The 15,565-nt window shown below is 44.3% G+C and overlaps 1 protein-coding gene across 12 annotated transcripts in view; it reads left to right on the forward strand.

Annotated features, from left to right (window-relative positions):
- The first annotated feature begins 11,299 nt into the window (after nt 1-11,299).
- Nucleotides 11,300-15,565, forward strand: part of MAGI1 (membrane associated guanylate kinase, WW and PDZ domain containing 1) — a 778,572-nt gene continuing 774,306 nt past the window's right edge. For all 12 annotated transcript variants that reach the window (XM_066351952.1, XM_066351954.1, XM_066351956.1 and 9 more), the window contains exon 1: nt 11,300-12,101. In XM_066351952.1, coding sequence (XP_066208049.1) covers nt 11,789-12,101 — 313 coding nt within the window. In that variant the 5' untranslated portion in view covers nt 11,300-11,788. The remainder of the gene's footprint in view (nt 12,102-15,565) is intronic.

The raw sequence follows: 15,565 nt of genomic DNA on the forward strand, positions 1-15,565 counted from the left end.
AAATAAACTCAAAATGGATAAAAGACTTAAATGTAGGCCATGAAACCATAAGCATCTTAGAAGAAAACATAGGCAGTAAGCTCTCCAACATCTCTCACAGCAATATATTTGCTGATTTATCTCCACGGGGAAGTGAAATAAAAGACAGGATAAACAAATGGGACTATATCAAACTAAAAAGCTTTTGCACAACTAAAGACAATAAGAACAGAATAAAAAGACAAACTATACAATGGGAGAACATATTTGACAATACGTCTGATAAGGGGTTAATAACCAAAATTTAGAAAGAACTTGTAAATCTCAACACCAGGAAGACAAACAATCCAATCAAAAAATGGGCAAAAGAAATGAATAGACACTTCTCCAAAGAGGACATACAGATGGCCAATAGGCATATGAAAAAATGCTCAACATCACTAATCATTAGAGAAATGCAAATTAAAACCACAATGAGGTATTACCTCACACCAGCCCGAATGGCGCTCATCAACAAAACAACACAGAATAAGTGCTGGCGAGGATGTGGAGAAAAGGGAACCCTCCTGCACTTCTGGTGGGAATGCAGACTGGTGCAGGCACTGTGGAAGACAGTATGAAGATTCCTCAAAAAACTAAAAATTGAACTGCCTTTTGACCCAGGTATCTCACTTTTAGGAATATACCCCAAGAACACCATAGAACGGCTTCAAAAGGAGAAATGCACCCCCATGTTTGTGGCAGCATTGTTCACAATAGCGAAGATCTGGAAACAGCCCAAGTGTCCATCAGAGGACGAGTGGATAAAAAAGCTTTGGTACATATATACTATGGAATACTACTCAGCCATAAGAAATGATGACATCGGATCATTTACAATAATAACATGGATGGACCTTGATAACATTATATGTTATCAAGGATTGAAATAAGTAAATCAGAAAAAAACTAAGAACTATATGAATCCATACATAGATGGGCCATAAAAATGAAACTCAGAGACATGAACAAGAATATGATGGCAATGGGGGTGGGGGGATGGGGGGAGGGGGGAGGGGGCGAGGAAGGAGAAAACCAGATAGAAGGTGACAGAAGACAATTTGACTTTGGGGGAGGGGTATACAGCACAATCAAATGTCAAAATAATCTGGAGATGTTTTCTCTGAACATATGTACCCTGATTTATCAATGTCACTGCATTAAATTTAATTTAAAAAATTAAAAAAAAAAGAATAAGGGGGTCTCAGCCATTTGGACTGTGTTAAGACTAGAATGTTGGAGCAGGGATAGAACTCTTGTTAAACACCTCCGTCCCCAGATGGCCATCTGACCCACTCTGTGGCCTCTGTACACATGGATTCACTTAGCTGGCAACTTTTTGCTATCCTGCAGTTTCTTACCAAGAACAGAGATTAAAGTGTCCCATATAGAAATTACCATGAAGGTTGACCACCTGGAAGCCAAACCCTAAAGCTATTTTTCAGTATTCCTCAACTTCCAGGAGAGCCAGAGAGAAAAGGGAGCAGAGGTTAGAGGACAGGGTTCTAGAAGTGTCTTCTCTTACTTACAAAGGCTGAGTTGTGTGGGTGGAAGAATTGTATAGGGTGTAGAGTGGAGAGGTCTGTGCCTGAACCAGGCGTCCCCAAACTATGGCCTGCGGGCCACATGCGGCCCCCTGAGGCCATTTATCCAGCCCTCCACTGCACTTCTGGAAGGGGCACCTCTTTCATTGGTGGTCAGTGAGAGGAGCACTGTATGTGGTGGCCCTCCAATGGTCTGAGGGACAGTCAACTGGCCCCCTGTGTAAAAAGTTTGGGGACCCCTGGCTCACTCTGAACCTTTAGGGAGATGAATTTTACCCGCCTCTTTAAACGTTTTTGGCCTTTCAGTTACTAAGGATACTAAAGCGGCTGCATGGTTTCTTTTGGAGCTGTTCTAGGCTTTGCTCCATAGATTACCTGGGAGGATGTCATATACAAATGAAAGAAGAAATAACCTAGAGAAAGAGCTCAGCTATTTGGAGAGCAGTGTCAGGAACTCCAGCTTGACCTAGCAAGTGAACTGCATAGCTTTGTTAGTTTTAGGTTTCAGTGGTGTCAGTTCAAAAAGTAAAGTCATAACAAGGTAATAGGTTAAAATAAAATGAATAATTGAAGGGGAAGTTGAGTCTAGTCTAAAAAAGGGTAGTCTACAATTTAAGTAAAAGAAAAATAAATTGCTATCTGTCTAGTTTTGCTCCTATCACTTAGCTGTGAGTGTTCTCAGCATGCTCAGGATTCTAGAGAAAAGGTCAAAAGAACAAGGTCAAATATTTGACAAATGCTTTTGCTGTGAGTTTGGAAACAGAAACATTCCCAAGCCTATGCCAGCTTGTGCATTCACTAAAGCAGAGGGTTAACTTAATAATTAAAACTGCAGTGTCTTCTAACACTCAGCTTAATTCAGCAGTTCCCTGCTGCATGTAAAATCCTTGGAGTACCCAAACTCAGCATGCTGAGTTTCTAAGCCAGGAGTGTCAGGAGTGCTCAGAACACAAAGACTACATTTGGGCATTGACTCCCCAAGGGCTGTTGTTCTTAACCACTGTGGGTTAGGCTAAACCTCCCCTCACCTGGGCAATAATCCACAAAAGTAAGTTTAAAATTCTAGGAACATACTAAATCTGGAATGTGAGTAATATATTTTGGGAGTGGTTCCTCATTCATCTGATGACAAGATTTTGTTGGGAAAAATTTTCCAAAGATGGCATAGTTCAAGGATCAAATTTGCTTAGATTCCAGATCGCTTAATTATCCTGAGTCATTTTCTAAAACTCCATGTCGTGTTTGCTGGATCAGCTCTGTATCAAGACAATGTTGTGCTTTATGGAACCATCTATTCACACTGTGGGTGACTGTAATCACCTGAGAACTCTATCAATGGCTCCGATAAAACACACCTTTGGGTATAATGTGATCATAAAACTGGACTTTGTCTTTCACGTCTTAAAATACTATTAAAATAAATTAGAATGGGAGAAGTCAAGACTTTCTCCTAACAAGAGTACCTTTAATTTCTGAAGCCACATATTTGCATTACAATTCTCCCTAATAAGATGTCCTCTAGGATCACCCTGGGCTCCTTGTCATTGAACTTTCCAAACACAATTGTTTTCTTGTCTCAATATCCAATTAAGAGGTAAACTTTCTCCAGAAAAAATGAAAAGTGTATCTTTTAGTTTTGTACTACCGGTGCCTAGTAGGAATTGACAAACTCAGTATTTAATCAATATTTGTTGAATGAATGAATGAATGAATGAAAATATTATACCAAGTGTCATGTGCCATCTTGGATTACTTAATTCTCTTCTCAGTGTAGCCTCGGAGAAATGTAAGATTCATTTCAGAACATTTGAAATCGATCCTATGTAATTTAACAAAGCATCTGTACTAAACAAGTCAAACACTTGACTGCTTCCTTTGTAAGGGTTTCAATCCTGTACAGCTGCCAGCTTCAGCATATCTTCAAAATATCTACAAAAATGTGGGCCAACCACTGCACCTTTGATTGAAATCAAACTCCCACTACAGTGAATTCTTGGACCTTTCAACATAGAAAGGTGACCAGGATAAGAGCCTGCAGAAGACCCACTTTGCTGAGGTTTCCCCAAGTTGTCCCAAAGCAATACACACTCTGCCAAGCTTGATCAGGCAGCTGATGGTGCTTGTGACTCACCTGTGTTTTTGCCAAAGCCACTGAAAAGCAGGCAGAGTCCACCTCTACTCTCAATAATTGAAACTGAAAGTGCAATATAGATTGAAAGTTCTTTATTGCTTTTTCAAACTGTTAGTGAAAATCTCCTCTCTCCTGACATTGCTAACCTTGGATGATGTGTGCTGCTTATGGGTGTCATTCCTGGCTGTCCAGAGAAGAGCAACTTGGATGTGGCAGGAGAGGATGAGGGTGACAGAGCAAAGCAGAGCCCAGAGGGGCAGAGAAAGCTGAGGGCAGAGCTCCAGCCTCTTCTCTAGCCATGCTGAAAACTAGTTGCACTTCTAGTGTTGCCAGTTAAATGGAGTAATACATTTCCTTCTTTCTGTCACTGGTAACCAAGATCATACAAACAATTACTTTAGCCCCATTCAGAATCCTAAACAATCATTAATAGGACATTGGTTAAACACATTTTGAAACATGCAAAGAATGGAATATTGTTGAGCTATTGAAAGTGATAAATATAGGTCTATGTTTACAAATAAGAAACTGATGATATATCAGTGAGTGAAAAAGGATAACAAGGATTATTTTATTACATAAATTAGCTATAAATCCCAAAGTGGGGGAGAGAGATTAAGAGGGTAGATTCTCTTTGTGTGTGTGTGTGTGTGTGTGTGTGTGTGTGTGTGTGTGTGTGTGTATTTGTATTGGTCACAGTCCAGTAGGAGATAAACCCACATGTAACAAGTATTTATCTCTAGGTAATAGAATTTGAATATCTTAAGTTAGTGCTACCTTTTTATTTATCCATTTTAAAAATTGCTTCACAAAAACTTATCAGTAGAGTATTTAAAAAAAATATGGGCATCCCTGACTGGACGCTTCAGTGGATAAAGTGTTGACTCAGTGCACTAAAGTTGCTGGTTCGATCCCCGTTCAGAGCACATATGAGAGGCAATCAATAAGTATACAACTAAGTGGAACAATAAGTTGATGTTCTTCCCCCCATCTCTCTGTCTCTCAAATTAATGGGAAAAATATAAAAATATATATACAAGCATTTCACCCTTGGTTTCAGTGTGAATTTTCCTCTTTTCTCACTCAGTTCTGTTTTGGTACAATAAATTATTAAAGTTATACAATAAGGAAGAAGAGTGGGAATCCTCTATTGTTTAATCACCTACCATGTGCAAATTATTATATTGTCATAGAGTTGAGGGGAGATGAAATAAAAGAGATACAAATGTCTATAATCAAGAAAATACAAATATTCTATTCTCAAGGAAATTAACAGATTAATTATCAACAGATATATTTTTAGTAGAATTAATTAGTATAACATGCTAATTTGAGATATTTAATGTTTTATGCAGTTGAATCACTTGGGAAGTTTTAGAAGAGATTCCCATAATAAATTCTTGAGTTTCTGGAACTATTATCGAATTTCAAATCTTCCAGTTACTAATATTCAATTGTCCCATTGAAGTGAACCAGAGTATTAGTCAGGATTAAACTCTCTACCTGGGGTTTCTTCTCTGGGGTATTAAAATGACACTTTACGTGTCATGTCTGGAAAGGTCACAAGAATTAACATTTTAATTTATTATTGCCTAGCTAAACGTACTAAAAGGAAAAATACTATGGTCAGTGAAAACTACCCATCTTCCTCCCAGTAAGAACTAGAACAAGTTATCAAGTGAATCATAAAGTGCCTCTCCTGCCTGCTATTGACCTGCTACCTGAACTAATGGCATCACCATCCTCTTTTGCTCTAAATCACTAGTTGGTGTCAGTTATGGTATTAAATACATATAAAATACTTATATTGGTATCTATAATATGTATATACCTCTTGGCATTTTCCCATATATTAAAAGATAACCAATTTTTTGTGATTTTTTTTTTTGTTGTATTTTTCTGAAGTGAGAAGCGAGGAGGCAGAGACAGACTCCCGGATGTGACCGACCGGGATCTACCCGGCATTCCCACTAGAAGGCAATGCTTGGCCCATTTAGGACGTTGCTCTGTTGTAACCAGAGTCATCTAGCACCTGAGGCGGAGGCCATGGAGCCATCCTCAGTGCCCGGGCCAACTTTGCTCCAGTGGAGCCTTGGCTGCGGGAGGGGAAAAGAGAGAGAGGAAGAAGAGCAGGAGGGGTGGAACAGAGTGGGTGCTTCTCCTGTGTGCCCTGGCCAGGAATTAAACCCAGGACTTCAACATACCGGCCGACACTCTACCACTGAGCCAACAGGCCAGGGCCTTATGTTCTTCTTTGCCCCACAGCTCACCAACGTATTTCCCATTGTCATATTTTCAGAAAAATGAGGTAAAAATATCCTTTTTTACTTTAAAGAGAGAAAGACAGGAACATCAATCTGTTCTTGTATGTGCCCTGCCCAGGGATCCAACCAGCAACCTTTGCATATTGGGATGATGCTCTAAGTAACTGAGCTATCTGGACAAGGTGAGGTAAAACAGCACTTTAGAGTGCAATCATAAATTTCTTTAATCACAAATAGAAAACTTTGGGAAGAAACTTATTTGGGAAAAAGAGAAGAAATGCACATTTTTATGTTTGTGGCTTTTTCTCTTCCCCTCAGTGAAACCAGCTGTATAAAAATAAGACCTTGCCTTATCTGAGGTGGCGCAGTGGATAAGGTGTCGACCTGGAACACTACGATTGCCGGTTCCAAGCCCTAGGCTTGCCCAGTCAAGGCGCATGAGAAGCAACTACCTACGAGTTGATGCTTCCTATTCCTTCCTATTGCCTCTCTCTCTTTCTCTTCTCTCTAAATCAATAAATAAAATCTTAAAAAAGAAGTTCAAGTTTAAAAAAGAAAATAAGATCTTAATTTCTGCAGAGTTACAGTTTGGTTCTCATCTGAATGTACTGTGCTTATTAGGAGTTCATTCTTCAAATGCTAATGCAATGACAATTTAAGGATGCTTGCCAGGTCACCTGTACCACAGCCCACAGGTCTCCAAACACTTTAGAAATGTTTGTAAATCAATCCTCCTTACCTTCCAGTAAATTATTTAATCTTGAGAGCCCACAGACGGGAGAAAAAGAGATTGGATTCTCAAGTGGGACACTGTACTTGTTCAGATTAAAAAGAAGAGATAGGAGGGTGACTTAATATGCTCACATTCTGTCGCAGATTCAAGAGCCAAAAAATAAAAAAAATGCTGTTAGCCAAATATGGTAAATGGTAGGTGGCCACATCCAACACTCTTCTAGTACAGTGTTCTGAACGTGGGCTTTGGGTCATGCCTCTGGGTTCACAGCTTAGCTTTGTTATTTCCAAATTCTTGAGCATCTCTATTTACTTCCCTAGCTTCACTTTTCTCAATTGTCAAATCAAGGTCATTCATGTAAAGTCAAGGCCATACCTACTTCATAGGGCTGTTGTGATGATTAAATAAAATCATGCACGTAACTATCCTGTCACAATTGGTAAGCCCAACGTTAGGCATTTGATGGTATTCCTTTCTCCATTGTAATGTATTACCAAAAGCCATAGCCAAAGAGATAGAAGCCAGAGCTCTAGGATCCTATTTTACATCTCCTCAAGAAAAACCTACTTTGACATGAGGTAACTATAAGCTCTTTCAAGAAAACAATACCTTGGGTCTAGCTACCAAATGTAACTAGGCTTTGTATCCAAGGTCACATATTGTCCTGGCCAATAGCTTGGTTGGTTAGAGCTTTTAATCTCAGGTCAGGGTGCACACAAAAACAGATCAATATTTCTGTTTGTCTGTCTGTGTCTCTCCCCCTTCCCTTCTCTCTAAAATCTATCAATAATTTTTATTTTATTTTTTTGTGACAGTCAGAGAGAGGGACAGATAGGGATAGACAGACAGAAAGGGAGAGAAATGAGAAGCATCAATTCTTCGTTGCAGCTCCCCTTAGTTGTTCATTGATTGATTTCTCATATGTGCCTTGACGGGGGGGGGGGGGGGGGGCTACAGCAGACCGAGTGACCCCTTGCTCGAGCCAGCAACCTTGGGCTCAAGCTAGTGAGCCTTGCTCAAATCAGATGAGCCTGCACTCAACGACGCTCTATCCACTGCGCCACCACCTGGTCAGGCTATCAATAATTAAAAAAAATTTTTTTTAAAGATGGGCCCTGGGCGGTTAGCTCAGTCGGTTAAGAGCACTGTTTTGAAACACTAGTTGTGGGTTTGATCTTTGGTCATGGCAAACAGAGGAAGCAACCAAAAATTGCACAACCGAGTGAAGAACAAATGCTTCCCTTTCCCTCTCTCTTTCTACCTCTCTAAATAAATCAATAAAAGTTAAGCTCAGGCTGGATAGCTCTGAAGCATCATCCCAGAGCATGGATATTGCCAGTTCGATGCCCTAGTTAGGGCACATACAAAAGCAGCTTGAGGTTCCTGTCTCTCTTTCTACCTGCCTCTCTCTCAAAACAAACAAATAAATAAAAGTTGTCACATACTATACAGTTTAATGTCACACTTCATTCATATCCTCATGCAGTCATTTAACAAATGTGTTTGGTGCATAATTAATACAAAGCATGGTTTAGGTGCTGAGGACTCAAAGTTTGATTTGGATAGATATTTCTGCCTGATCTGGGACACAGGAACTAGACCAGGTGAAAGAGAGCTGACAGAAAGGGTCAGAGGAGGGGAGTTTTCAAAAACTTAGTGCCTGAAAATTGGCAGTCTTAGCTGCTGTGGAGGTTCAAAATACTTACATTCTTGGATCACAATGTCTCCCTATATGTCTCTCCACCCTGCCCTCTGTACCTTCAGATATCCCTTCTCGGCATTTAGATGATTCCACGTCTAAAACCTGCGGTTCTTTCCCCTCCTCAGCCGCAGGACACGTGGAACCCTAGAGAAGGAAGATGGCATTGCGCAGTGGGAGGAATCATGAAACAGTTGGTCTTGTCCAAACTTTGGACTTCTCCCGGTGGGAGTGAGAGTTAACTGGGGAAATAGAGAGAAGACCACTATTTCAGGCAGGTGTAGGAATCCTTGGCAAGTGATCAGACTATTAGAATATGGAATAGAGAAGTAAGCTTTATCTTGTTTGTGGATATCCTAGTTATTTGTAGGGGAGTCTGTGACTCCGTTCTAAAGTAGTATGCAAAAATGTGCATTTTTGTGGTAGTATCCATTCAACAAACTTGTGCATTAACTTGGTACCACACACAGTTCCAGGAAATGGGAATATGCCAGTAAACCAAATTGCCAAAGCTCCCTGACCTCCTGGAGCTCATACTCTAGAGTAGGGGTTGGGAACCTATGGCTTGCGAGCCAGATGTGGCTCTTTTGATGGCTGCATCTGGCTTACAGACAAATCTTTAATAAAAAAAATAATAACATTAAAAATATAAAACATTCTCATGTATTACAATCCATTCATTTCCTACTGCTCATATTCATGGTTGTGGGTGGCTGGAGCCAATCACAGCTGTCCTCCGGGACAACACCAAGTTTTTATTGGATAATGCTTAACGTACATGGGTCATTGTATGGCTCTCACGGAATTACATTTTAAAATATGTGGCGTTCATGGCTCTCTCAGCCAAAACGGTTCCCGACTCTTGCTAGAGGAAGATATAGACCACAGGTTTATTCTCCAAAAGGGTCTGTGATGTAAAAAATGCTCAGGAATCAAGAAGCTAGAACTGTGGTCCTCAATCTTGTGTATTAGGACCCCTCGAAGGGAATCTAAAAGTCCTCTGACTCGGATGGGCTGGATGGTTGTTGTGCTCGAGAGGGAATATTTTGCAGCTCCTACTCATTTTGATCCAGTCAAATGTGAGATAAACTGATTGTTTCCGAGAAAGAGCATGGAGATGAAGTTTTCCTCACTAAGAGGAGCCAAGGAAAACTGGCCACTTCCTTACTTCCTTCACAAATACTATGGGGCAATGGAATCTTAAGTTCTGAATATCTCAGGAGAGAAGCATCAACATTCTTCCCCTATTTTTATTAACTAGATAGCACCCTCCAAACAGTATTTTTAAAATATTTAAATGTATTTCTGTGTCCTATTTTAAGCTTTAGAAAGGAGAGGAAAAATTATCATCTAAATTGAAATCCCATATGATTTCCCAATTCTCTTTCCATATGCTACTATTACTAATAGTATATATTTTTATTATAAGTCACTTATAAGTATTCACTTTACAAGCTGGGCACTTACAAGTGTTCACCCATATGCTACTCCTAAAAACCTTGTGAGGTTTTGTTAAACTCACTTAACTGGAGAAACGGAGCGCCAAGGATTCACGGAGCTTGCTCAAGGTCACAGAAAGATTGGACCAGTGAGATCCTAAACCCAGATCTCAACCTGGGTGCTGCAGCACCCCATCCTTCTGGGTCCCTTCCACTCACCTCCCTTATTTAGCACTTGGACTCTCTCCTGTGACCAAAGATAAACAAGTTATAAATCACTGAGGAAAAAATTTGCTTGGGAAACTACCACCCAGGCCGATTTGGGGGAGTATTCGGGAAGGGCAGCTTTCCCAGTGCAGGGTATTCTTTGTCCGCAGGAGCTCGGGACGGACGCCCGCTCTACTCCCCCACCCCCACCTCCATCTAGGCAGCACCGACCTCGGGGCTGCGAATTCCGAGAGGTGGTAGCTTGGCCCACGCCCCCGCGGGCGCCGGAACGCCGATGCAGAGCCCAGACCTGGGGTGATCTTTATCTCCTGCCCACCCCACCCCCCACCCAGGGCGGGTCTGCAGGCTTCCCGGCTCAGCCTGGAATTGGAGCCGGCGGTGGATGACTGACTCTAAAAGTCTTAGCAGCAAGAGCAGTTAAAATGCCCCCACCCAATTTGGCTTCGTCTATAGTTTTCCCTGTGTCCTGAAAAGTTGGACCCAAAGTTTAAGGGTGTGGGTATATGTGTGTGTTTGGGAGCCTGTGACCCTCACAGGGTCCCCGTTTGGTGGCCCAGAGGACTACTACCCACCCCCTCGCCTCCGCACCACCCCTTGCCCGAGACGCCGGCAATGCCGGTCCCAGAACCTGGCACACTACAGCAGGGAGCTGGCGCCCGCCTCCCGGTCAGGCACTGGGACATCAGAGGGAAATGTGGAGGGGGTGGGGTGCGGTGGGGGCGGAGAACAAACCGGGCTGGGTGACAGACAGCGTGGCCAGCCACTAGCCGAAGGCCATTAGGAGGCTTAGGCCGGTGTGAGTGTCCGAGCCTCCCCAACCCCCACCTGTTTGAATGGTTTTAAAACGCCAAAGCCAGATTAACCATGTTTCAAAAGTTGCAAACGGAGTAAAATGCGTGCGCATCCTTCTAGCTCAAAAGGGTTTTACTGCGTCCAAGGCACTGAAAGAGAAAGAGGAATAAGGGGTGTATGAAAGAGGATAACTTGCCTTCTCTTAGAGGGTAGGTTTTAGGACCCAAAGGGAAGCACATTGGAATCTTTCCCTTTGGGAAGGAGTGGTGGGGCGGGCTGGCCGGCAGGCGACCGCGGGGCGCATGCGCGCGCGTCTTCTCTCGCCGGCTGCTGCGCTCCGCGGCGCGGAATAGAATGAACTGTAACAAAACAAGCCGAGCCTTTGTATCTGCTTAAAGGGGCCGCAGGCACTTCCCTCCAGTACACCTCCCCCCGCCTACCGGCCCCCCCCCCCCCCAACCCCGCAATAGCATCTCCAGGACTCCAAGCAACTAGCTGGAAAGGCTTACGCTCAGGAACAGCCCGCCAGCGAGGAAAGGAGAGCCAGGCGGTAGGCAAAGAGGACACTGCATTTCTAAGAGGCAAGAAAGAAGGAAGGAAGGAAATAAAAAAACAAACCCAAGAGGCGCAGAGTGGACTCTGGTCCCGGAGAGCACAGTCTGGCGCCGGAACGTGGACTGAGAAGCACCGGAATGCAAACAAAGCTCGAGGGCGCTGGTGCAGGGCTCGCGAGGAAGCCCAGAAAGTTTGTTTTATGATGGCTTGAGTGCGCGAGTGTGTGCATTGGAGCGAGGCTGCCAAGTTTCTTTCGTTGCTTTATTTGAGGGGGGAGATGTCTCTCCCATAAACCGGTGGCTTGGGGGCTGTGCCTAGGGGGGCACCTGTCTCTTATTTTATTATTTTTTTGTGTGTGGGGGAGGAAGGGTATATATTACTCGTCATGTCGAAAGTGATCCAGAAGAAGAACCACTGGACTAGCAAGGTTCACGAATGCACCGTGAAGCGGGGACCCCAGGGCGAGCTGGGGGTGACGGTGCTGGGGGGTGCGGAGAACGGGGAGTTTCCTTATGTCGGAGCGGTGGCAGCTGCCGAGGCGGCGGGGCTTCCCGGCGGCGGCGAGGGCCCTGGACTGGGCGAAGGGGAGCTGCTTCTGGAGGTCCAGGGGATCCGAGTGTCCGGTTTGCCCCGCTATGACGTGCTGGGAGTCATCGACAGCTGCAAGGAGGCCGTCACCTTCAAAACCGTCAGACAAGGTAAGACGGGATGCGCCTCTGGGGGGCTTCCAGAAGAGGGGAGCGGCCTGCGAAGGGTTCCCCCCGTCTCGATTAACCGCTTTCCCCCTCCCAACACAGCTTAAAGGGGAAATTGAGGCCGTGTGTCCTGTCGTGTTGAAATAACAACAAGTTGTGGAGAGGTTGCGGGTTGTTAGCTCTCCTGCGTTGGGAAGAGGGGGTTGGATTTACACCCCGGGGACTTTTCCCAGGCCTATTTGCCAACCAACCTGTTATTTTAGCCACAAAGTACAGCTTAGCTTCGCCTGCGCTGGAGGACTGTTGGGGAACTGAGGCTGGGGCAAAGTGGAGGCGCTCCTGGCTCCTTAGGGGAGCGCTGCAGCAGGCGCCATGCTGCGTTCTTTTGCTAGTTGTCTTGGTCCAGACCTGGAGAATGGGTATGCAGGAGGAGGGGTCCTGTGGTTATTGGACCTCCTCCTTTAGAGAAGGAGACAATATCTTTACCCTACAACCCCTCCAGGTGAGTTGGGGCGCCTCATTTCCGGAGCCAGCCGCCTGAAGATCCAGCATTCACCCCACAGCTGGATGAGGCATGTGTCTCCACCGTGTGGCTTAGTCCCAAGGCGTGGGGGGTAGGCTGGGGAGGTATTTCCCAGCAGGGTGAAGCCCAAATTGATGCTGCTGCTGCCCTCCCCCCATCACAGTCACCATCACCATTAATGATGATGATAACTATAGCCACTATTCATTGTTAACTTACTGCGTACCAGACTCTGTAAAATGCTTTTCTGGCATTATCTTGTTCTGAGTCACAAGATTTCTGAGAGCTAGTTGTTCTTATAAACCCTATATTACAGATAAAGAAACTGGACTAACATTGGTTAAGTTTCTTGCCCAAGGTCACACAGATACCAAAAGAGGGTTTGAGCTTTGCTGCAGAGCTTTAAGCACTGAGGAGGAGGAGATGGGGAGCTGACCTTCGGGGAGTGGGAGCAAATTCCTCTCAAAAGTCTATAGAGGAGTGATGGCCTCTTTGACAGCAGCTGGTGGTAGGGAGTCCCATAGATCTCAGATGGTGTAGGCAAGGGGTTGTCCTTATACCAATCAGTCCATCAGAGCAGAACTTGATTCTCTCAGAAGGACCCTAGCACTGCCAAGTGCCATGATGCAGTTTCTCTCCGGGGAAAGCCCAGGAGGTGGTGGTAGAGCTGAGTGTGTGTGCCTGCTGGGCTGGAAGGGCAACAGCAGCTGGAGGAATGTGTCAAAGGAGAAAAGGGCTGGCTGCTCCTGTCCTGGCAACAGGCCTGTTTCAGGTGATCCAGAGGAGGGGCCAGGAGGAGCAGATGAACCTTCTAGCTTTGGGAGCTGAGGTGCTGACACTTAGTTATGGAAAGCTCCTTCCATATATGTTCTTATCTTCCACTTTGACACCTCCTCCAAGAAGCCCTCTAGCAACTAGCCGGGATGAACAAATCTTTCCTCCTCTGGGGATCCCCTAAATGTATACTTTGTAGTTTTTTCTTTATTCTAAACTGTGAGTTAGATCTTGTCTCATTTCTGTAGGAGGTAGTAAGCTCATTAAACAGAGAAAGTGCTTCATTCATTGTTTACCTCTCCAGGCTTTGCTTGAGGGTCAATTCCTGGCATCCCTCGAGAATGTGTCATCTGAAAACTGGCTTCCTTGAAGGAATTACATAAGCTAATAAGTGGAACATATGCGGAACAGTGCCTGACATATTGTAGGTGCTCAATAAAAATGAGCTATTATTGTTTTATTTGTTTATTTGTTTGTTTATTTATAAGTGAGAGGAGGGGAGATAGTGAAATAGACTACTACATACACCCTCACCAGGATCCACCTGGCAACCCTCATCTTGGGTGGATGCTAGAACCAACCTAGCTATCCTCAGCTCCTTGGCCCATACTTGCCTCAGCGCCCTGGGCAGATGCTCTCTAACCAATCCAGCCACTGGCTGTGAGAGTGGAAGAGAGAGAGAAGAGGGAGAGGGAGGGGAAGAAAAGCAGATACATAGTTGCTTCTCATGTGTGCCCTGACTGGGGATTGAACCTAGGAGGTCTGCACACTGACCCGACACTCTATCTACTGAGGCGAACCAGCTAGGGACATACTGTTATGTTTAAATTGAATTTGAGCAATTACTTATTTCTAAGTCAAGCTTTTACTGTTAGAAACCTGGATTATGAGTCTCTTGATAGACCTAAAGAGGAAATGCTGTGTGAAAGCATTTTATGGGAGCAGCTAAAGGTCTCAGTTCAGGGGCATTTTGGAGAGAGAGTTAGAGGAAGGACAGCTAGGGGTACTGTAAAGCCAGCAGGCAGGGCCAGGGCCACTATCACAGCAGCCTTCTGGCCCATGCAGGTTCGCATTGGATTCGGACAGTCGGTAAAGAAACCATGGAGCCAAAAACTGGTGGGCCATAGCCTTTAATCTAGCTTGCACCCGGCGGGCAAGTAAAAATACACTCTGGGCTCCAAAACCCAGTCACACTCAGTGCTCACAAAGTCACTGACTTATCCGAGTTTCCTAGAATCAAAGGTTTCTAGCTCACCAGACTTATTCTCCTCAGTTCCCCATCTCCTTCCTTATCCCAAATACAAACTCTACACAAACTGGCATCTCACTCAGCACTCCACCATCTTGGCTGCTTCTCCTGGCCTCCTCCACGTGGCCTTTTCTGCTCTCCTCTGCTCTCTCTTCTAATGATAATCTCAGGAACCAAGAGCGCAAACTCTGGTTTTGCCCCCACTTTATACTGTAGCTTCACAACCTCTAATCCAATATACAAAGTAGGGAAGTCTCTAATACAAAGTCACCTCTGAGGCATGATTGGATTGTACCACCCTACATCAAAAAGGGTGGGAAAGGCTTAATCCCAAAACCAAGCCCCAGGCTACAATGATTCTCAACACACATTAATATCACCTGGGCAACGGCCTCTTCAACAAAGTGAGCATAATACATTTCATCTGCCCAACAGGTACTGTCTAGTTGGGGATCTCCAGGTGTCCACTGGGTTCTGTGGGAAGCTTGTTTTCTACATCAAGATGCTGCATGTGTCTGAACCTCTTTCACCAGTTATCTAGATCTGGTGATGTCAGATGCCCAGGGCTGCCTTATTATGGAACTTAGGAAAGGTTGGTTGGATAATCAAGTGTGTTTGGAATCAGACACCTCTGGGTTGGAAGGGAATGATAGTGTCTCCAAGTGTTATGCTATTTCCCTTCACCCAGAACCATTCTGTGTGCTGCACAGGAATTTTCACAGCAGGTGTGTGTGTGTAAATCTACTTGCCCTACTTGTAGTGAGAGAGAATAAAGACGTGCATGGGGAGATTTGAATGGCCTGAATCCACTACAAAAGGAAAGCTACTATTTCATGTGATAACTACATGGGCGTAGTTTGCTTGTGAACATATTCAGTACAGAAACATGGTGCTAGAAAGCATCTCACTGCTCTTCTGGTC

Source organism: Saccopteryx leptura, chromosome 10, assembly GCF_036850995.1.
Source record: "Saccopteryx leptura isolate mSacLep1 chromosome 10, mSacLep1_pri_phased_curated, whole genome shotgun sequence".
NCBI classification, from domain to species: domain Eukaryota; kingdom Metazoa; phylum Chordata; class Mammalia; order Chiroptera; family Emballonuridae; genus Saccopteryx; species Saccopteryx leptura.